Source organism: Notamacropus eugenii, chromosome 1 (genome assembly GCF_028372415.1).
Source record: "Notamacropus eugenii isolate mMacEug1 chromosome 1, mMacEug1.pri_v2, whole genome shotgun sequence".
Taxonomy (NCBI): domain Eukaryota; kingdom Metazoa; phylum Chordata; class Mammalia; order Diprotodontia; family Macropodidae; genus Notamacropus; species Notamacropus eugenii.
This window is the reverse complement of record NC_092872.1, coordinates 63586620-63610636: the sequence shown is the minus strand read 5'-3', so window position 1 is coordinate 63610636 and position 24017 is coordinate 63586620. Positions and strand designations below refer to the sequence as shown.

At 35.2% G+C, this 24017-nt stretch overlaps 1 protein-coding gene and 1 pseudogene across 2 annotated transcripts in view; both read right to left on the bottom strand.

Annotated features, from left to right (window-relative positions):
* ELP1 (elongator acetyltransferase complex subunit 1) overlaps positions 1 to 24017 on the bottom strand; it is a 76136-nt gene that overhangs the window by 37652 nt on the left and 14467 nt on the right. For both annotated transcript variants that reach the window (XM_072604403.1, XM_072604413.1), the window contains exons 7-16: positions 17990 to 18089; positions 16734 to 16824; positions 13496 to 13619; positions 11316 to 11409; positions 7748 to 7978; positions 5523 to 5693; positions 4430 to 4529; positions 1940 to 2122; positions 1097 to 1203; positions 586 to 689 (exon numbers count right to left, since the gene is read on the bottom strand). In XM_072604403.1, coding sequence (XP_072460504.1) covers positions 586 to 689; positions 1097 to 1203; positions 1940 to 2122; positions 4430 to 4529; positions 5523 to 5693; positions 7748 to 7978; positions 11316 to 11409; positions 13496 to 13619; positions 16734 to 16824; positions 17990 to 18089 — 1305 coding nt within the window. The remainder of the gene's footprint in view (positions 1 to 585; positions 690 to 1096; positions 1204 to 1939; positions 2123 to 4429; positions 4530 to 5522; positions 5694 to 7747; positions 7979 to 11315; positions 11410 to 13495; positions 13620 to 16733; positions 16825 to 17989; positions 18090 to 24017) is intronic.
* Positions 22355 to 23101, bottom strand: LOC140501161 (RWD domain-containing protein 4 pseudogene; annotated as a pseudogene).

The window sequence follows — 24017 nt, the reverse complement described above, 5'->3', positions numbered from 1 at the left end:
CAGCCTTTGTGTTGCACTGGTATTCCCATGTTTAAAAAACATGGAGGGAGGCTCCTAGGATGTTGGGTGGACCACAGGGGGAATTTATGGAAAAACATGCGGCAAGATGAGAAAGTGTGGATGGGCTTCAATCTGCACAATAAGAGGAAATACCTACATTGATAAGACCAATGATTGATTGAAGAATATTCAAATATATATAGTAATAGCACACTATATGGGAAGGATCTAAATTTGTGTCATGGTTACTAGAACGTTCCACATTTAAAGGGCACAAAAACATGTTATATGAACAGCCTTTCCTAATATTCTGCACTGAATCTGGATGATTATCTTTCCATTCAATTCCACAGAACCTGAAAAGTGAGCACACAATAAATCTGCCACGGAACTTTTGGTGTAAAAGGGATGGACACCTGCACAATAAGTTTTAGATTCCATCTTGATGCACTCAAAGAATGAAGAAGAAGCATTTATTAAACTCTTTCTATATCTACGCCAAGCATACAGAAGTCAGTTGCACAGGGCGATTCGTTTTTAGCACAGCATTCTCTCTTGGAGAAGTCCTCTCCCAGGATCACTTACTTCACCACCTATCAAAGCCAGTGTAGTCTGCACGCATGGATAGGGAAACTGGACAGCAAAACCACTACGATCCTTCCATGTTTCAACAGCAGGAGTTGGAGATTCTACAAATATATACAGAAGTATTTCTTTTTGAATTCTGTTACTTTTAAAGAAACAATAGCAAAAGTTTTAAGGCATTTAATATCAGGTAATGTGGAACAATATTGACATAGTAAAACCAAGTCATTTATACCCTTCAAAACACACAAAAGGAGGAATAATACATTTAATGACATAAATGACATTTTAAAAGGCAAGAACTCAAACCCTGAAGGCCCAATAAAATATATTACACTTTTCTAAAAGACTAAAAAATAGAAAAATGATATGTAAATAGACAGAAGTTCCAATCCATGGTTGTAAATAATGTAGCATTAGATTCTTTATGGGTACAACCTGAGCTAAACTGTTCCATTTAAATTTGTAAGGAAAATCCATAAAACTTACAACATAGAATTTTGATAATTACCCCAGAGGTATTTCAGGATCTGGCCATCAGCTAATTGTAACGCCGCTGACTTGGTTTTGGGATTGTAACACAGACTGATCACAACTCCATCCACAGTGACTGATGAGCTAACAGAAATTGTAGAGGAACAAATGATAATTTAACAGAATTCTTGGTTTTAGCAAAGAAAGAAATACGAGAGGCAGTTTCCACATGGCATGACTTCTTCTATTTCTATATAGAGGCAAGCATGGTACAATGCAATAAAGTCCAGGTCAAGAGTAAGAAAACCTAGACTGGAGTCCAACCAACATCACTTACAAGTCCTTTGGCCTTGGGGAAGTAATAGCATCTCCACATCTTGATTTCTTCACCAGTAAAATACTAATGCTTAGCCTAGCATTCAAAGTCTTCAATGAACATTCCCAATCACTTCTCCCATCTTAGATCACACTATGCCAAGTCATACAGATTAGAGGTTAGTAAAACTAACGTATCTGGCATTATCCGAACTCATCCTATCCTTTTCTGCCTCAAAACCTGTGCTTATTCATCCCTCTGCCTGGAGAGGAATGACAATTATTTCCTTACTCTCATTCCCAACATTTGCCTGTTTAAATCCTACTCATCCACATTTCAGAAAGGAAACTGAGTTCTCCCTTGTGAAATTTCATAGCTTTCTTTTTCATTCTTCTCATATTTACCAGGCTCTACTTCATCTATCTCATTTCTCTTATACAATTTTCAAACACATATCACTGAATTTATGTATTACCAAGTGAGTCAGTTCAATAATTATTTGTTCAAACATCATAATTCCACTTTGTTATTAATGAATCAAAAATATCCCAAATTTTTTAATACCTGACATTCAAACATCCAGTTTTGTCCTCTGCTTCAGAAGAGGCCACAGTCAAATGGTGAATAACAGAGCACGGGCCAGTCTGACCATGACTAACAGCCAAGAAAGTATCTTCTTGGATCCAAGTGAGAAGGCATAAGTTCAAGGGATTTACTTCCTGATCTTCTTTATTGTCAAACTGAATTCTGTTTGAAATATTCAAGAAATTCAAGACATGAGTAAAGTCTTAAAGGCAAACAAATTTTCTGTATGTAATCTATAAATTACTTTTGCAATTTTAATTGTTCCATGTAAATTTAAAGTAATCTTTAAAATTTAAAACTATTATTTTGTTATTAAATAGTTTTATGCTCTGAGCAGCTAAAATGACTTGAATGTACTTTCACTTGCACATGAGTATATATTATGTTCTTAGAATTCACAACACTTAAAAAAAATAAACAGTGAAGTAATACTACAAATACATTCAGAAGATAACAATCTTGCCACCCTATTTCCTTGCTCAGGACTGCTTGCTACTGATTTCATGATAAAGTATAAAAGCATCATTTCTGAGACCACCAGAAAACACTAGCCTAAAACAAGTCATCATTTCTCGGACTGTTATGCTATGGGTTTCCACCTATTCTAAGTTACGGTAGAAAAATATGATAACTGGTCTTAAATCTTTAAAATCTTTCCTTCTGCTGGGCTGTAGGCTACTTGAAAGCAAACGAGATCTTTTCTACAACACATTTTACTATGTAATATTGCCAACAAAAATCTCTGAAGGCAAGATGCACAGTGGAATAGACAATTTATACAAATTATGATAATGTGTAACAGAATAAACTATTCAGGTTTCTTGGCAACTATATTGCTCTTTGATTATATGAAGGTTCAGTGGAGAGATTTCTAGACCTGGAGTGGGGAAGACTTGAGTTCAAATCTGACCTCAGTTACCAGTCTTGGACAAGTCACTTAGCTCAGTTTGCCTCAGTTTCCATAATTGTATAAAAGGAATAACAGCACCTACTTCCAAAGGATAAAATGAAGATAAAATGAGATTATCTGTAAAGATCTTTGCAAACCTTACATTGCTGTTATTCTAATATAATCATGGAAAAAAACTAATGATGACCAATCTCCCTCCAAAAAAGGTAATTTGCAAATTAGTGTCTTTTGATTTGGTTTGAACTTGTGATTTCTTCTGTGCAAGTAAACTCTGATGTGAAAACTCCATCTAAAAGTTAAAATTGGGCCTTCAAAGGTCAAATAACTTGCCTCTGGTTATACAGCTAACAAGTGTCAGAAGCAGAATTTAAAGTCAGGCCTTTCTGGATCAAAAGTTGGGCCTTTATCCACTATGCCAGTTTTGATGTACGTAAAACCCAAAGAGAAAGACGTCCCAGCAGCACAGTGACTTAGGAAACCACGATGAACATTATCTATGTTGTAATACATTTTTATTTATTTTGTTAAACATTTCCCAATTATATTTTAATCTGGTGGGTAGCGTGCAGGAGGGGCTTGGAGTTGGACACCTATGCAGTATCTGCAGTTAAGTATGCCACTTATCTCTCAAAATAATGCATTATCCTTCATGTAAAACAAGGCGACTGTTTTACTGAAATTTTTAAATTTTTAAAAATAACAGAGGTTGAGCTTCAATTACAGATCAGTAACAAACTATATTTCAACAGTATTTTTGAATTTCATATCTGGCATGGATAAGAACAAGCACAATTTTAAAGTAAAAGTTTGCCAGAAAAGTCATCTAGATATGAAAAGGCATATGTTGAAGAGGAGCCTACTGAGTTCATTTCTTCTATACTGGGGCTAACTTTTTTGTGTCACAGACTCCTTACAATAATGTTTTTTTAAATGCATAACACAAAATACATAAGACTATAAAAGAAACCAATTATACTGAAATATACTTATCAAAATTTTTTTTTTAAAACCCAAGTTCTCAGAGCCCAGGTTAACTGCTCCATATGATATAATAAAGTAAATACTGTTGAGATTAGGCAGATCTTCCTATTTCTGTTACAATTTCTGTATTTCAGTTAAGTGACCTTTAGTTCAACTGGTAGAAGTGTTATTGAGTAGACTATATACAAATTATATATATATAATATTTTGCATTTTTATAGCACTTTAATAGACATTATCTTACTTTGCATGTTTGCAATAACTTGGGAATGGTTTCAAAGCAAACTGTAAGAAAGAGTAAGAAAAGGTAGATCAAATTTTTGAGTGCTCAAAGTATTTCATTTTCAGCACTCAAGTATTCAGTCTCTACATCTTTATTCCCTTCCAGAGATCTGGGGAAAAGGAACCCGCACCTGAAGGTGTAGCAGATAGTACCACCAAAAGGAGGAAAGCAGGGATAAGAATAAAAAGACCAAGAAGTTTTTGAAAAAATTAATATATTTTTTTTTCTCAAAGGTGACTTAGGTCATGTTCTACTCCTCTCCATACTGTAGCATCATATCAAAAAAATTGCCTACTTGTATATCTTTTCCAGGTGAGGCGTTGTAACTGAAACCTTAAATCCACTTCCTCCAACAGCTGCTATTTTCACTGTAGGGTCTAAATCTGCAGTACCACCTAGAAAACAAATGTAATTATTATCATCACACACACACACACACACACACACACAAATACAATAACTCACTACAATTTTTCCTTCATTACCACCAAATTGCTTGATAAATGCATTACTACACAGTAGGGAGTGAAAGCCAGAGGAGACACTATCTTCCTTCCCCATACACAGATACTGATCAGAAGAGAATAACGTCTTCTTATTTATTTTTGCGATGACTGAACATTCTTTAAAAGCACATTAAAATAGAGATCACAGCCTCCTTATTTTTACTGAAGAAACTTAAACACTGAAGAAGCTGACTTACCTAAGCTATCTATGACTCTTCTATATTATTTCTCATTTCTATAACAAATATTAAGGAAGTAGTGGGCTGAAACAGGGAGAGGGGGAAGGGTAGAAAGTACCAGCTGAGAGAATGACGAGCCAGTTTTCCTAAAAATTAGTCCTTACAGCACAAGCCAAAGATTGTATAAAATAACTACATAAATCACAAATAAAACTAACATTTAATTTACTGTATCAGAAAGCATCAAATTTTACTTATTGATAAAATGTTTTGACACAGCAGATGCTTCCCAACACTTACACAACTGGCCTCACAAAGTACAATCCCTCCCTAACTTAAGCAAAACTCCTCAATAATGACTATAACTCAAGAGTACACGCATCATATAAAATTTATATTTTGGTTTTAATAAAGAAGGAATCCCATAGCTACTGTATATTCCCAAGGTCCAACCATATCTTAGATACCCACTCTTCAAACTCAAGATGCTCTGTAAGAATTATTTATAAGTCAACAGAAACGTAAAGCAATCCTTAGTACAACTTAATATCAAAATACGTTCCAAAGGTAGTATTAAAATTTTTATATACTAAAATACAACACTAGAGTTCATTTCTTTTTGGATGAAGGCCAACAGGCTTATATCAGAATAAAACAAGGAAAAATAAAAGTCCATATATTTAAAATAAAAAAACACTCATACCAGATCTATAGACAGAAATCTGGTTATTGGCATCAAGAACGGCAAGGTCACTGCTTTTTTTAGGATGTGCACAGAACATGACTTGGTTCACGGGATGTGGAAGATGCAACTCATAGGTACAAAGAGGAGGAGGCACCACGGAATGTTGAAAGGCTGTCACCAATACCTTGTCTTCAATTGAAAAACAAATCAGTACATAAAGGGTTAGCTACAATGATGTTTTCATTACAAAGTAGGCATTTATATAATACTGCATAACTAAATAGAGATGAGAGTACCACATTTCCATTAATTTTCCTTTAAAAGCTATCTTACTTTTTCTGTCTCTGTAACAAACAAATATAAAATGAAAGAAAATCATAAAAACAAGCTTATAGGCTATGGGGGAATAATGTCCATTAGCTTTACCAGATAAGGAGACACAAAGGGCACTCAAATGTGTGCCATTTATATTAGGAGGGTTTTTCCTCCCGGTGGTCAATGATATCTAAAAGACTGTGGAGAGCAGGACAGGCACACTGGGAGCAGAAATGGAGAAATGGCCCAATTTTCAAAAACGGAAGAAAAGTTTATTGTTTGTAAACTAAAAGTCATAGATAGAGCTTATCTTCAATTAGTGGCAAAACTCTAGAACAGTGATACCAAAGTCAAATAGAAAGGAGGGAGGGTGCTAACATGGGAAGCACACTGAATTCATTTTTTTACATTTATTTTTTGTTATATTTTTAGTTCCGAACTGTTTCCCTCCCTCACAACAATAAAGCTACCATTTGACACAGATATCTATCTAACCTCTCTATCTGTAAAAAATACTTTGCATATTTCCATTTAACGGTTCTGTCTCTGGAGGTGGATCTCATCTTCCTTCAAAGATCCTTTGCAGCTGATCTGAGTACTTACAATACTCAGCATAACTTAGTCACTCACAATTATTCCCAAACAATATTGCTGTTACTGTGTGCAATGTTCTCTTGGTGCTGCTCATTCCCACTTCATTATTTCATGCAAATCTTTCCATGTTTCTTCTAAAATCAACCCACTCATCATTCCTTACAACACAGTAGCACTGCATCAACCACTCTCGCTGACTGATGGGTTTCCCCTCAAGTTCTAGTTCTTTGCCACCACAAAGAGAGTTGCTATAGTTTAGAACACAAAGGTTCCTTTTCTTTTTCCCTGATCACTTGGGAAACAGACCCTAATAGTGGCATTTCTGGGTCAAAAGGCATACAAGTTTTACCCTTTGGGTATAATTTCAGATTGTTCTCCCAAATGACTGGATCAGTTCACAGTTCCACAAACAGTATATTAGTGTTCCAATTTTCCTACAACCCATCCAGCATTTGTCATTTTCCTTTTCTATCATTTTAGCCTATCTGATAAGCATGAGATGATATCTCAAAGTTGTTTTAATCTGCAGTTCTCTAATCAATAAAGATTTAAAGCATTTTTTCATAAGACTACATATCACTTTGATTTTTTTCATCAAAAAACACCCTTTTCATATCCTTTGGCCATTTATCAACTGGGGAATGATTCATATTCTTAAAAATTTGAGAAATTTCTTTATATATTTGAGATATGAGACCTTTATCTGAGAAACTGTCTATAAATTCCCCTTCAATTTTCTGCTTTCCCTCTAATCTTGGCTACACTATTTTTATTTATACAAACCCTTTTTAATTTAATGTAACCAAAATTAGCCATTTTACACACACTCACAATGCTCTCTATCTCTTGTTTATTCATAAATTCTTCTCTTATCCTTAAGTCTGATATGTTCCACATTCTTCTAATTTACTTGTGCTATCTCCCTTTATAGCTAGGTCATGTATCCATTCTGACTTTATCTTGGTAAATGATGTAAGATATTAGTCTATACCTAGTCTGCCAAAAACTGCCATACTGAACTTTTAAAATCACCTATTAGTATTATATATGTTCTATTTTATTAAATATTTCCCAATTACTGGTTCTGACAACCCAATGTGTTTGAGAATTCTACTCTAGAAAAGATTAGGAAAGAGATGGCTCTTGATAAAGGAAACATGTAAGAAAACAGGGATCACAAAGAATCAGACTAGTTTCTTTCAGCTCAAGTCATGACAGACTTTGCAAGAAGCTTTTCCCAGACCTCCTTTGACTAGGGCATTCCCTTTGAGATGATCTCCAACTTACTCTTATGTAGAATTGTCTGCATGTAGGCTCTTCCTGATTAGACTTACCTCCATCAATGACAGCCACACTTGCTAGGTCACATGCAGTCTCTCCTGCACTCCGGTCAGTACTCCAGTGCCAGTCATAACAGAGGTAATGCCATCCTTGACAGAGGACATGTAATCTGTATGGAGTCACTGGGTCCCAAGTCAGAGACACAACCTTGCTCTTTTTGCAATTACTGAAGTGCAGATTTTGTTTAAGGTACCAGTGATAGTTTCCAACTGTCCACAGCTGAACTATGGGAGAAAATAACAGGGATATTATTATCTAAACAGACTTAACTAGAAAGACTAAACTCCCTATTATCTGAAAGAGTGTGAAAGGGTAGGTAGTGACAGCTCTTTAGCCATCTGACCTGAAAAAGCAAGGAGCTAACAACTAGGATAGAATACAGTCAAGAGTCACAGTGCTAAGAGTTTGGCTTAACTTTTTTTTGTTTTTGTTGTTAAAAGGGAGGGTTCAGCTAGGGGGAAAGGGAAACAAGAGATAACTTCTTTAAAAGACTGGTTCCTATGGAAGGAAAATGTCAGGTACCAATAAGGGGAATCACAGAGATACTTATTTTTATCCTGGATCTGAATTTCATGGTAATAGGGATTCAGAGAAACAAATAATCCTAAGGCAAGAACATGCTCTTTCCTGGAGGGGTTATTCACAGATTAAGTGTTACAGAAGCCATCTTGGCAAAGTTCTGCAAATGGCTCTTAAAAATAACTAACAAAAAATGCCACCCTTGATATAATGGTGAACTTAGGGGTATCATTATATATTTAGATCTGCAAGTTCAACACCAAAGAGGTTTTTATTCTAGGTACTTGGCCTGAAATTAAGGTACATTGCCAAGATACCAGTCCTTTGGTCATATGCTGTACTCTGCTGGCTAAGAAACTTAGATTAGCAACAAGAATCTTTTCAGGAAAAAATTATATATCAAATTGTTAAATATCACCATGTTGAACCATGTTAATGAACAAGGGACAGTCTGGAATAGTAGAGAAAAAGCCAGCCTCAAAGCTATAAGACCTGGGCTCACTCAGCTCCTGTATCTGACAACATACAGCTGTGTGACCTTAGGAAAGGGAAGTGGTGGTGGGAATAAGCATTCATTTATCTTTATTTTCAATTATTTTTGGTTCCATATTCTCTCCCTCTCCTCTCAACTGAAATGACAAGAAAAATAAAACCCATTACAAATATGTAATCATGAAAAAAGAAGGAAGGAAAGAAGGAAGAAGGGAGTGAAGGTGGGAGGAAGAAAGGAAAGGAGGGAGGGAGGATGAAAAAAGAGAGGGAGGAAGGCTTCAGTCTGCCCTCAATCCATCACCTCTCTATCTGGAGATGGATAGGTGCTTCATCACGAATGCCTTGGAACAATGGTTGGTCACAGTGTTGATCAGATAATAAGTCTTTCAAAACTGATTATTCTTACATTATAGCTGTTACACTGTTCTCCTAGTTCTGCTCATTTTAATTTGCTTCTGTTCAAACAAATTTTCCCAGGTTTTTCTGAAACCATTCTCTTCATCGTTTCTTACAATAATGTAATATTTCATCTCATTCATACACAGTAACTTGATCAATCACTCCCCAATTGATGGCCATCCCCTCAGTTTCCAATTCTCTGTCACCACACATATACAAAAAGTTACTGTAATTATTTTTGTACATATGGGTACTTTTCCTTTCTGTGATCTCTTTGGGGTACTGATTTAGTAGCAGTATCACTGAGTCAAAGGGCACACAGAGTATAATAGCTTTTAGGGCATAGTTCCAGATCGCTTTCTAGAATGATTGCACTACTTCACAGCTCCACCAACAATGTATCAGTGTGTCTATTTTCTTTTTTTTAATTGAAAGTAGTGTATTTTATTGATGGATATAGGAGAAATAAAATACAGTTTTCCAAAAATTAGGAAAACACAATTTTGAAATGTCAGTTTTAGTTTAGCAGCTTCTATCTAGTAAGTTTCAACAAAATTACAAAAGGAAAATTAAACTTAAACTTAACATGTGCACCCTTACAATCTGTATTCTGATTCCACTTAGATGTTAGAATGGAAAAGCAGCACTTAATCATGTCAATAAAAGAGCTAAATATTCATTATACAAAATTTAACACTCCACATCAATGATTTTTAAAAAAATACAGGTCAGAAATTCCTATTACTGCTGTAGTCTCTCCATTTAGCAATAAAACCAGCTTTTTCTAGATAGCAGTTTCTATTTTGATGGGTGTTCACACTGAGCTTCCTCAAACAGCTCTACCCATAATATGTCTCAGGATGCAATAACCCTCTAGAGGAAGTCATATTTTCTTCAATGAAAGGAAATTTGATTGAAATGGTTATTATTTTGGCCTTGTTTGGTATAAAAAGTGAAGTTTCCCCTCCCCAATTTGAATAGTAAATAATATTAATAAACTAATAAATTTAAAAGTTAAACTTTTATAGTGAGATGTAATAAACAGTTAATTTTACTAGACTGTTTACTATAAGCATATCAAATTTTTTGACAGAGAATTCTTGCAATTTTCACTTTTAACAACTGTATTTTCAATTAAAACCACAAAAGCATGCAAGTTTTAATTATAAATCAATGCTCAATTTACAAAAATGTAGTGTCTATTTTCCCCCATACCCTTTAGCATTTGTTATTTTCCTTTTTTATTATAATAAACAATCTACTGGGTATGTGGTGGTAATTCAGAGCTATTTTAATTTGTACTTCTCTAGTTATTAGTAACTTAAGGGCATTTTTTTTCATATGGCTAATTATAGCTCAGTGACAGCTTTAATGCCATCTTCTGAAAACTATCCATTCATATCCTTTGACCATTCATCAATTGTTCTTCTTCTTACATATTTGACTCAGTTCCCTATATGGACAGTTCTTGTTTTACATAAATTCACATTATGCAAATTCAACTTTATGTAAAGAATTCTGAAAGAAATCCACAAGCCAAAAAGATCCTATGTTAACTTTACTGCACCATGCCATGCTAACTCCTCTCTTGCCCTCAGCCTGGCACTCCACAGCCTCCTACTACCAAAAAACCAAAACAAACCAACAAAAAATCCCCCAAAACCTCCAAGTGAAAGCTGAAAATGTAAAGGAAGAGCCCCCCCCCCCCAGTTGCCAGATTGGGGGCAAGCCTGAGACCTCTGTCCCCCCAGATCCACCTGTCATTTGTCTGTCTTCTGTTCATCAGTGCTCAAGCATTGCCTGTCCTCTCCTATCTGTGTCTATGTTTGGCCCCCACATGTCTGCCTTGTGTCACTGAATCATGTCCTAGTCCCCACCCACCACCGACTCAGCTCCTTTCCTGCCTTCCTACATCCCTCCCCTCCCCATATCCATGAGCAAATTCTTTTTACGTAAAAATTGCTTTAGAGGTCTGCAGATCAGTCCACTTATGTAAAGCAAGAACTGTCTGTATACCTGGTTGTGCATAATTATTAAAAACAAACAAAATAAGTAAATGGTAGAAGAAATGAGGGGCACTGCGAAGTCCTGGAAGAAAAAAGAGATCTCCTGCCCTTTCTACCATCCTAATATTTTTATCCATACTCTTACCATAGGATGCTGGACCTGCATTCTCTTCAAAGTTAAGGTCTTCAAGCCAAAGTGCAAGGACTGTAGAATCTGAATTCCATAGTAGCTCATTTACCTGGTAAGAAAGATTCTGTTACTGTACTCTAACTGTTACTGACTTTTCACTCAAGTTTCCAAAAGCCAAAAGACTCACTGATACTGGAAATGTTTCTGCTCCTTTGTATAAGTCAAGCACACCAAGAACCTCATCAGTTGTTTAGCTGACAAGATCCCAACTAATACCACAGTGGTGACTAATCTGCTTTCAAAGGTGGTATCTGATTTCAACTGGTGATTAGCTTTGGCAATGAGGTGATTATGTTGTAAAATTAACAATAAAACACAACAGATTTCTCTCTCTACCCAGACTGTCCAATGCCATTCATTCACTTTCAATAGAGTTTTATTTCAGAGAAACTTGAGGGTGATAATGAAAGAAAGTACAGATCACATTTCAATAATCCATCTCTCTCTGCCTGAGTAATAAAACCATTAACATGCAAAAAGGAAAAAAAATCAATTCAAACAAACATATTCAATCTGGCATTTATTCAATGCCTGTGTTCAATAAGAATCATCTTTTTTTAACAATAGGCACTGATGGTGGAGATGGAGATAAAGTGTTTTTTTAAAAAAAAAGTTATAAACTTGGTAAATATCAATGAACATTCCTATATACAAAGAAGAGAATAAGATTACATATTAATAGATGTTTTTCAAAACTGTATCTGAACTGCTAGAAATAGTAAACAAACTGTGTTGAAGAGTTCAGAGAAAATGTCTGTATGCAACTCTCTTTTTTTTAAGTATAGAACTCAGAGCTTCAGAATAAGGGACTGCATCCCACATAGAGTCCCATGTACTCCACAAGCTAAACTCTTCAAGTTTGCTTGAACCTAACAGTTTTGAACAAGTCCAACCTAAGATTAGTTCTCAAGGCAAGTTAACTAACCTACTAACCACCTGCTTATTTATAAAGTCTATATTTTTAGCCAGTTAGCAAGCATTCATTAAGCATGTACCATGTGGCAGGTAGAACAGCCAAGTGGCACAGTGGGTAGAGCCCTAGGCCTGGAGTCAGAAAGACCAGAGTTCAAATGTGACCTCAGACACTCACTAGCTGTGTGATCTTGGACAAACTATTTAATCCCTGCTTGCATACAACTGGAGAAAGAAATCGCAAACCATTCCAGTATCTTTGCCAAGAAAACCTCATGGACCTTTGGTCTACAGGGTCACAAAGTGTTAGACACAGCAGAACAACAAAAGTGTCATGAACTGAAGTACAAGGAATAAAAGCAAGCCTTACTGTAAGGGGCTTGCATTTGAATAGGGGAGACAACAATTACCTATGTGAATATATACAGCACAAAAATAAATACAAATATGTACAAAATAGGTACAAAGTAGTCTGGAAAGAAGGGGGGCCCTAGGTGTTAGGGGGGATCAAGAAAGGGTTTATGATGAAAATAGTACTTGAGCTTTGCCACATGGAGAGAAATTTTAAGGAGGAAGTGCATTCTTAGGCTCAGTCACTGGCACATAGTAGGCCTTAACTAAATCCTTATTGACCTGACTAGCTCCAGGTATAGCAAACAGTCAGTACAAAGGCAACTAAGTCCTGAGATAAAGAAATGTATGTAATTGCCAAAAGAGTAGTTATACTTGCTAAGCAGTCACTCTATCAGATACAAGCATGATTCTTTCTATGAGAAAGAGTTCACAATATTCAAGGGAAAGGATTCTGAAAAATCAACAAATGAATTCCAAAAGCAACTCTGTCTACCAAATCATGCTATCAGATCCATTAAAAAAATCAAAAATTAAACTTATCCTTCTCAACACAACAGGGTATATACATCTTGTTTTTCAACTTTACATTGTAAAAACCATTTCTCTTTTTTTTAAGAAAAGAATCATGTAGTGCATTACGTAAAGAACATAATTAATATTAATAAATGGTTGCTGAATGAAATGCCAGCTATAACTGACTTATCTTCCTTATTAAGAATTCATGTTTTAAATTAATAATTAATAACATCAGTTAATAAGACTTTTCCTTTTATACCAAAAACAACAATCACACAGTTTTCCTACAGTTATAGAAAGTTTGCTTAACATGGTAGGCTCAATATTGATTCATCATGTACCTTCTTACTTACCTTTACCTGACCATTCTGGAAAGGAAGTATAAAATCTCCATGAAGAAGTCCATTTTTTTCAAAAAACACAACATCATGTTGGTTAGGTTTATTCTGTGTAGATGCAATCAAACTACCAGAAGGCCTTAAAGCAAACCAAAAGAGTATTACAATAAGACCAACAGATTTTTCTTTTCAACAGCAAAGAAAATCGAAGTAAAAAAGGTACCCACTTATTGGGGAACTACTGAACAAATTGTAGTATATGAATATAATGAAATCCTGTTTCACTGTAAGAAATCCCAAAGGTAAAGAATTCAGAGAGAGTAAAGGTTTCAGATCAAGAGCAAAATAAGCAGAACTAGAATAATGATTTACACAATAAGAACAAAAAGGGAGTGAACGGAGCAAAGATGGTGGAGTAGAAAGACGACCTGTTCTAGCTCTCTCCCCATAACCTATAAATACCTGTAAAAAATTACTCTAAATGAATTCTAGAGCAGCAGAAAATATAAAACAACAAAGTGAAAGAGATTTCCAGCCCAAGATAGCCTGGAAGGCTGACAGGAAAGGTCTACTGCTCTAGGCTCAGACAAGAGTGCAGCCCAGCCTTGGCCCCATGACAAGGACGGGACTGGAACAAGTTTCAGGGTACAGAATCACCAGTAGCAGCTGCAGTTCCCAGATTTATCAACCCACAAATACCAAAGACAGCTGCAAAGGTCAGTGAGAAAGCTCTTTCACCTGGGTGAGACTGGAGAGTGGTCTGACCCCAGTCCCAACCCCACAGCAGCAGCATCCACTTTTAGAATCTTCAGCCTAAAGACCCTGGTGGAATCTAGTGGCTGATACGGGTCTCAGTGCTGGGGTGAGGAGGAGCCCTGGTGTGGTGGAGCTAGTGGAGGCTCTGGAGAGGGAATCCTACTTGTAGATCCTGGACAGAAAAAGAGTGCTTGTGGTTGCTGCCAGACCAGAGAAGGTCAGGAGAAGAGTTTGCCCTTGATTGTGCCACCTTGGAGGAACTGAGAACTTATAAGTCCCTAGAGTATACCCTCCACTTTACAAAGGACTCAAAAATCAAGTAACTGGCTGGGAAAAGACCCAAAAAAGGGGAAAAAAATAAGGTTACTTTCTTGGTAAAAAGGTGTTTTCTTCCACCCTTTCAGATGAGAACAAGGTATACCATCAGAGGAAGATATAAAAGTCAAGGCTTCTACATTCAAAGCCTCAAAAAAAAAAAAAAAAAAGGGGAAAACAACATTAAATGACATCATAACTCTTATCGATGCAGTAAACCATCACAACTTCAGAGGATGGAGTGTAAGGCATGCCTTTCTCTTCTTGGCAGAGGGACAACCAACTACAGGTATGGAATGTGGCATCCTTCATTAGACATGGTCAATTAAGTTTTTTTCTTTATTGTACTTTGTTAAAAGAGAGGGTACTATTTCAGAGATCAGTGGAGTGAAAGTAAATGATATTAATGTTTGAAATTTTAAAATTTCTATAAAACCCCCATGTTAAATGATTTTGTTTTTTTAGTCATGGGTTCAAAATATTCTGTCTTTCACAACCATTATTTATCACTCTTTTAAATCATACACTCACTAGATTTCCAAATAAGTGGAAGTTACATTCATTCCTTAGGATTTCCTACAAGTCCTTAAAATAATCAACTCAGAATTTTCCTTGTTTCAATTGCTCCTTCCTATAAGAATTTCCATATACATTAGTAGAAAAAGAGGATTGTACATAAAATTGTGAATCTCTTATTATAAACTACTTGCTTTTCCTTTCAATATGATAAAATCAAGTAACTGAAGGCTGTATAGATGTTTTAGTTTTATCTGAAGAATTCAAAACTGCTTTCCAGAATGGCTGGTCCAATTCAAAGCTACTTGTTCTGTGGTCCTAACAGTATATATGTCAGTATATCAATGTGTTTCTTGTCTCCCATCAGCTGTTATTATTGGTTGTGAAATAAACCTCACCTGAAATAAACTTGTCTTCTTTTGCATTTCTCTTACTATTAGTAATGTGGAACATCCTTTTCTATGGCTGTTAATAGACTGCAAGTCTTCCTTTGAAAACTGTACGCTGGTATCTTTTGGCCATTTCTACATTTGGGTCTTATATATTCCCGTTAGCTCCTACAAATTTTGGATTTTTAACTCTTATCAAAGATAAATGATACAAAGATTTTCTTCTCAGTGGAGAAGAATCATAGTTGCATTAATTTTATTCATGTCAAAGCTTTTCAATTTTATGTAATCAAAACACAATCAATGATTTTTAATCCACTCTGCTGTTTTATGAAATATTCTCATTCACTTCCTGTGAAAGGTTTATATGGCATAAAACAAAACAGAATTGCACAATTCTATATCCTGTGATAAGAGTATGACCAAAACTACACAGCTTAAAAATAAGTCTTTTACAGATGATGGTTCAATTCTCTACTTAAGTCTGCTTTACAGAATGAGGTTAAATAGTAGTGTCAAACACAAATAGAAATGAAGGCCATTAACCAAACATAAAGTTGTGTGTGGGCTACATTAGAAAAATACATAAAATTATCTTTATTCTACTGTATTTTTATTTATTTTCTTAAATGTTTCTCGGTTACATTTCAATCTGTTCTAGACCACACTGTGGTCACTTGTTTGACATCTCCGAAGTAAAGTGACTAGAATATATGTTGCTCCTTCTATTGTCATCTAAGAAACAAGGTAGCAGAAACAAATTTTGGATAGTTGTAAGCCCAAATGTTACCATATTATGGGTATAATAAGTTAACATGTATATAACTTTTTAAGGTTTACAAAGTACTTCACATAAAACACAAATGCTTAAAACTTCACTGAGACTTCTGAACACCTGAAACAACATCAATTGATGGTACTTCTAAGGAGCTATTTCATGACCAAGAAGTAGACTGTTTGGAGAACTTACATAAAAGAGATTAAAGTATACAAAGAGATGAAATAGCAAAAAAAAAAAATATCTTTTTTCAAGACTCATTACTGATGGAGAACTGAAAATCAAAAGCAAGCCTTTGACCTGTACCCAAATGAAATCTACAAATAGCACTGAGGTCGGACCTTATCAAAGATAAACTACAACGAACATATAAAAGTCTAGCAGCACTGCAATTCGACATGGCAATTCTACGTAAATTTAATAGAGCCCAGAAAAAGAAATGTCAAGGTTTTGAAGTAACCATGAGCTAACAAACAAAGCAACATATTTTACCACTTACTTCCATGCCAGTGCTTGTCCTAGTCCGGCAACAGGCTCACTGGTTGACTGTAAAACCAGCTCTCTGTTCCATACTCTAATTTTGCGAGCCCCTAGAGTAAATGGTTTGAAAAAGAGTGAACCAATATTTAAAGAAGAAGGGAATGGGGGGCAGGGGAGAACCAAGGAAAGGAAGGTAAGCTATAAATTACTGTCAATTCAACAATTTTTTGATGAATTCCTTCATAAATTAATAGTCCAAGATTAACTGCCATATGTAAGTTTACACATAAATAGATTCACAGTTTTCTGCTAGATCCTTAAGCCTGTTAGAATTTAGAGTCTATCCCATGTTGGATCACTTCTGTTTTTCAATGGGACTGGTTCAAGTTTTGTATTCAAAAGAAAAACTAAGCTAAAAACAGCAAAATCCATCTAAGAATTGTATCTCTTGAAAAGGATGATGACATGAGGACAAACACTCCAGGAAGACAGAGAAACAAGTTTCGAATATGAAGTTATCGAGAAATTGAAATCTACTTTTATTAAGTAGGAAATTCTTAAGGGAAATAAGCCAGGGAGCTAGGGAGAAAAGTACCTACTTTTCTGAGTCACCATACTTTATGAGGGTGTCTGCCAAAATAATAAACAGGGAGGGCAGCCTTGAAACCATGTCATGCAAGATACAGCTGAAGGAAAATTCTTGAGAGCATGAGTGTTTTGTTATTCATCTGTGCATCCTTCACAGTGCCAAGGAGTGTTTTATATAGAATAGCTGCTTAATAAATAACTGTTGAATGAATCAATCATTCTTTAACCTGGGATAGAGAAGCATTGGGCGAGAAGTGATTATTAAGGAAGATCATATAGCACAAAAATCAGACACTTGAGAGAAGAACTAGGTCCAATGGATAGAATATAGAGGAAAGGTTTTGGCTTCATTCTTTAGGAAGTATTCTCTAATAATCAGAGATGCCTAAAAATAGAACAGGCTGTCTTGAAAAGTAGTAAGCTTCTAACACTGGAAACAAAGAGAATTTAGATGATCAAAATGAAAGGTACTGAAGGAGTCCTTCCTTAAGACTTTGGACCAAATGACCTCTTGATTCTCCTTTCATCAATTAGATTCTATAATTATTTTTAACCATTTATAAATGTATCCCTGAAGTTTATAATTAGAAAAAACTATCCCAAAATGAAATGAGAGACAATTTCTTGAACTTACTAATAAAATTAAATTTTAAAAAGAATACTTATGGAAGCAGTTCATCTCCATACCTGTCTCTGGGCAAACAGCACTCACAGCAAAAAACTGCCCATCCCCTCTCCAGCTAACTTGGGGTCTATGGTCATCCCAGGGCAAAGCAGGCTGCTCATTCTGAGTGGAGAAGAGAAAAAGAGCAATAAAAAATATCATCTAGATAACCTGGAACAATGCATGTCCCCTCCCATAAAATGGTCTCTGGTTATGAAAAATAAAATATTCTGTATGTAGAAAAAACCCTGACTGCCTAGAGGTCAACTACTAAAAGTCTTTCTTGATCCATCAGGCTTCCATAACTAGTATATACTTAGAAGTGGTGTGTTTCTGTAAAAGTAAACAAACAAAACCCCAACTACTTCTTTGGCAATGAAGTATCAGACCCTGAACATCTAATAATAATGGAACAACACTAAGAAGACTCTTAAAATGGAAGATTATATTCAATGAGTCATAATAATATTTAATAAATCTTATTTATACAGCATTTTAAGCATTTTACACATATCATCTCATTTGTTTCTCCAATAATCCTGTAAGGTGGATGCTTTTATTACACTCATTTTACCAATGAAGAGAGAGATTAAATGACTTGTCCAGGACCACACAGTCAGTAAGCATCTCCATGTCTAATATTCTAGCCACTATGACAAACTGCCTCCCAAAGCAGGTCAATTCATTGACTCAGGAGTACAGTAGTGCTATGTGGTAACTGGTGGTATCTATCAACAACCATTTTTTTTAAAAATAGAAACACAAGAAGCATAGGAAAAGAAACGAGAGAAAAAAGAAGACAGCTGCCATCAGGAGCAACGAGAACAGAGATTATAAGTTAAAATGAATGAAGGCAACAAGCAACTCTAACACTAGAAGAATATGAAATGAAATTTTATGTCTTCTGGCTTTGCGCACAACCATCGGTATCTCAATACAGTAACCCCTGATGGCATGGGACACTTCTACTCTGAATGTGTATTTGGAAGGTGGGAATTACTGAAAAGGCACCTATGCTACACTCCTAAAAAACCCTGAAGACATCACCTTCCTTGCAGAAAACATACCAACAAATACCTTTTTATAATAGGGGAATGGGGACAGAATACACTAAGTGAAAATACAGTAGAAAATTTTATTCTATAATCGTATAAAAAAGCAAACAGTAAAAAGAAGCTGGTTACATCACAGGAACAATACTATAAGATTCAATTTGTATTAAGTCAAAGATAAAGCAGAGAAGTATATAAGTACATTAATCTTTTTAAAATTATTTTATTTGTTTTCAGTGTTCTACAATCACTTCCATATATCTTAGATTTTTTTTCCCTGCCCTCTTCCTCCTTTCCCTCTACCTCCCGATTCCCTTCCTGAGACGGCATACAATTTTATATACATTCTACACATACATTCCTATTAAATATATTTTCACCTTAGTCATGTTGCATAGAAGAATTAAAATGAATGGGAGAAATCATAAAACAAAACAAAACATAACACAAAAGAAAATGGTCTGATCACAGAATGAAGCAGATTCCATAGTTCTTTCTCTGGATGTGGAAGCCATTTTGCCTCAACAGACCAGTGGGAATTTTTTAAGTTCTTGCACTGCAGTGAAGTACTAAGTCTATCTAAGTGCAATAATCTTAAAATATAAAATGGACACCTGTATGTGATTCAGAAAAAGGGAAGCAAGAGAAAAGGTTGTGATAGCAAAAATACTGTGAATTCCCATGGCTTAAAATACACAGCTTGCTAAAATTTTCTTTGCAGATTCTAAGTCACCTAAATATAGAGTTGTGCCATATAACTACTAAACTAAATTATCGAACTTAAACCAATGTGTACATGAGTGGTTTTCAAAGAAAAAAATCTGAAGGCACACCTGCTTCTAGTCCAATATTCACTGAAAAACTAAAATATTTTATGAATAGTCAGATAAGCCGTGTCTATTTTCTGAAGGGTGACACTGGCACTTCAAACTAAGACATGGCATAAGGCCAGACATAGCCGATGAAAAAAATCCAACAAATTATGTGGTCAAAGAATTATGTGGTTTTTCCAGATAACTTATTTGAGTACAGCAAATTTTGCAATGATGGTAAAACTTGTCTATTTTTACCCAGTAAGGCATTAATAAATTATGTGTGCCTCACATTTAACCAGATTGCTTTTGCCTGAGTTGATACACAAGCTATTAAAAAAAAACTTCACTGAAAATTGAAAAATTCATTATCATAAAGGCACTATACATTTACTTCTTGCATAGAGATCAATTAATGCACAGAGAGCCAAACTGTTTTTAATTGCTTTGTGTATTTTTAGGGAAAGACCATTTTAGGACCATGGGCTTACTTGAAGCAAGGAGAACAATTTGTTGCTAGAGATGTTTAAAGATTTCATTCTAAGGAAGTAGATTTTTTTTTCTTAATAGTAATTTTTTTCCAGTTACTTATAAAGATAGTTTTCAACATTCATTTTTGTAAAATTTTGAGTTCCAAATTTTTCTCCATCTCCCCATTCCCAAGATAGCAAGCATCTGATACAGGTTATACATGTACAATCACGCTAAACATATTTCCATATTAGTCATGCTGTGAAAGAAAAATAACAAAAGGGAAAAAATACAAGAAAAAAACCAAAAAAGTGAAAACAGTATGCTTCAACCTGCATTCAGACTCCCTAGTTTTCTCTGGATGTGGTTAACATTTTCCATCACAAGTCTTTTGGAACTGTCCTGGATCACCATATTGCTGAGAAAAGCTAAGTCTATCTAAGTTAATCAACACACGCTGCTGCTGTGTACAGTATTCTCCTGGTCCTGCTCACATCCTGAAGCATCAGTTCATGCAAGTCTTTCCACGTTTTCCTGAAATCTGCCTGCTCATCAATTTTTCCTTTTTTTTGAAAGTATTTTCTTTTTGTTTTTTCCCAGTTTCACGTAAAAACAATTTTCAACATTCATTTTTAAAATTTTGAGTTCCAAATTCTTTCTCTTCCTCTCCTCTGCCCTGAAGGCAAGCAGTTCGATATAGGTTATACATGTGTAATCAGGCAAAACATATTTATAATAGTCATGTTGTAAAAGAAAACATAAGACAAAAAAAAAGCATTCTTCAATCTGCATTCAGACACCATCAGTTCTTTCTCTGTGAGTGGATAGCATTTTTTTATCCTAAGTCCTTCAGAGTTGTCTTGGATCTTTGTATTGCTGAGAGTAGCTAAGTCATTCACAGCTGATCATCTTACAATACTGCTGTTACTTTGTACACAGTACATTTCACTTTGCATCAGTCCATGCAAGTCTTCCCAGGTTTTTCTGAGAGTATCCTGCTCATCATTTCTTACAGTACAATAGTATTCTACCAATCACATAACATAACTTATTCAGTTATTCCCCAATCAATGGGCATCCCCTCAATTTCCAATTCTTTGTCACCACAAAAAGAATTGCTATAAATATTTTGTACATGTGGGTCCTTTTCCCTGTTTAAAGATCTCTTTGGGATACAGATCTAGAAGTGGTATTGCTGAATCAGGATCAAAGGATATACACTGTTTGGTGGCCCTCTGGGAATAATACCATGTTTGGATTAGTCCACAACTCCACCAACAGAGCATTAGTGTTCCAATTTTTTCACATCTTCTCCAACATTCATCCTTTTCTTTTTTTTTTGCAAACATGTCTCCAACAATAAAAAATTAGATGACATTAAAGCATCTTTTACTCCATTACTATGTATCCAGTAAGGATTTTTTTTTCTTAAAATACAAGAGAGTACATCTGTACAAAATTCTTTCTGATGCATTTGGCAGAATTGGGTTTTTTTAATCAAATATTATGAAAACCTCTCATATTTAAACCTCTCAATACATCAATATTAAGAAAAATATAATAAGATTTGTGAGAAGACAGTTCTCTGCAAAAAAAAACAAAACAAAAAATGGGAAGTAACTACATACAGATGTGAACTACTTGAAAAGATTACAGTGGTACTCAACCACCAGCTTTCTTTGAAGGAATCTAAACATCAATAATTCAAGGGAATGAACAGATGAAGACATAAATAAAGTGACAAACCTATTAATATAGGTTTGTCACTGCCCAATAACTTCACTCTTACTATTTACTCCACTGAGATGAAGACTTGAAAAGGTTATCCTTGATAAGCAGATTTCATCTAATTGGCTTTATATTCCCTTCAAAAAAGTCACTCCCCAGAATAAGACAGTATAAATTAATATCGCATATATCATTATTTACTCTTCTTGATAGTTGATCATTTATAAAGCTAAACAGGCTCCTGAAAGGACACCGAACATTTCTGGTGGCATCTCTGCATGAACCTGTGATCTAATTACTTAGGAAACATACAAAAACTTACATTTTGTAAAATGCCACATCAATAGAAGAGGACTGCAAAAAAATGTTGACATCAGTTTACTGTATTAAAAGACGGCTGTTTCTTGTATCAAGTTTCTTTCATTATTCATCATCTTTGGAACCAGTTTTGCTTAAATGCTTAATGACATCAACCCAGTTCCAGCCTAATGGAAGTTTACCTTCGTGATCAGTCCTGCTAGCTTCTGTTTCTGGGTTTTTGAAAGCTGTTCTTTTTTGTCTTTTTTCCTACTCAAAGGAGCAGGATTAGGAGTTTCAACTGAAATAATATGGCTTATTGATGTGACAGAATTAACAGGATGATCATTCTCCATGAACTGCTCTTTATTGCCCTTGGCATATTCAAACAATGTATATGTCATTGCAGTTCCAAGATTAACTTCAACTTCTTACTGTAATTTAGCCATAATACTTTGCTTTAAGGTTGATGATACGGTATTGTTGAAAAAAGCACTTATAGATATACTGTAGCTGTTTGTAGATATGTTTCAGTACAAGAAAATTCTATTAAAAAGGCTTTGGGATCACCATTTTCCCCTATATATTGAAATAAAACTGAACTTAATCCTCAGAAACATTCATCACCTTCATAAATAGAACGTAATGATTCCAGCTCCATCTCCTGGTCTTTGTTGGCACTCATCACTCTGGTAGCGAGGTCCTCCTCCCTCCAACAGTGAGACAGGAAACTGGGGGAAGGAGGAGGAGGTGGCCAAGGCAGGGGTCAGCACCTGGAGGATGAAGCACCCTTGGCCACCACCTCGCCATACCTGAGTCCTTCACCTTATAGTCCAGTCTAATACCAATCCTTTTCTGATAGGTGTGATGTAGTACCTCAGAGTTGTTTTAATTTGCACTTCTCTAATCAAGTGATTTGAGCAACTTTTCATATGATTACAGACACCTTTAATTTCTTCCTCTGAAGACTACCTGTTCATATCCTTTAACCATTTATCAATTGGGGAATGACTTGTATTCTTATAAACTTGACTCATTTCAGAAATGAGGCCTTATGGCTGTAAAAATTGTTTCCCAGCTTTCTGCTTTCCTTCTACTCTTGATTGCATCAGTTCTGTTTGTGCAAAAACTTTTAAATTTAATGCAATCAAAATTATTCATTTTGTATTTCATAATGTTCTCTATCTCTTGTTTGGTCATAAATTCTTTCCTCTCCATAGATCTGACAGATAAACTATTCCTTGTTCTCTTAATTTGCTTGTGGTATCATCTCAAGTCTAAATCATGTACCCATGTTAACTTTATCCAGGTATAGGGTGTTAGATGTTGTTTTATGCCTAGTTTCTGCATACTATTTCCAGTTTTCCCAAAAGTTTTTGTTGTTAGTTCTTATCCCAGAAGTTGGAGTCTTTGGATTTATCAAACAGTAGATTACTAAAGTCATTTACTACTATGTCTTATGTACTTATGTACCTTCGCTATTCCATTGATCTACCATTCTACTTCTTAGTAACAAATAGTTTTGATGAATGCTGCTTTATAATATAGCTTTAGACGTGGTACGGCTGAGCCATGGAAGTAGACTATTTCTAGGAAAATTTTTTACTGCCTTCCTGCCCTTCAATATTATTTTAATGCTTGATAGACCAAGTTGTTATTCACAACGTGAAGTTATTATAAATAGGATTTCA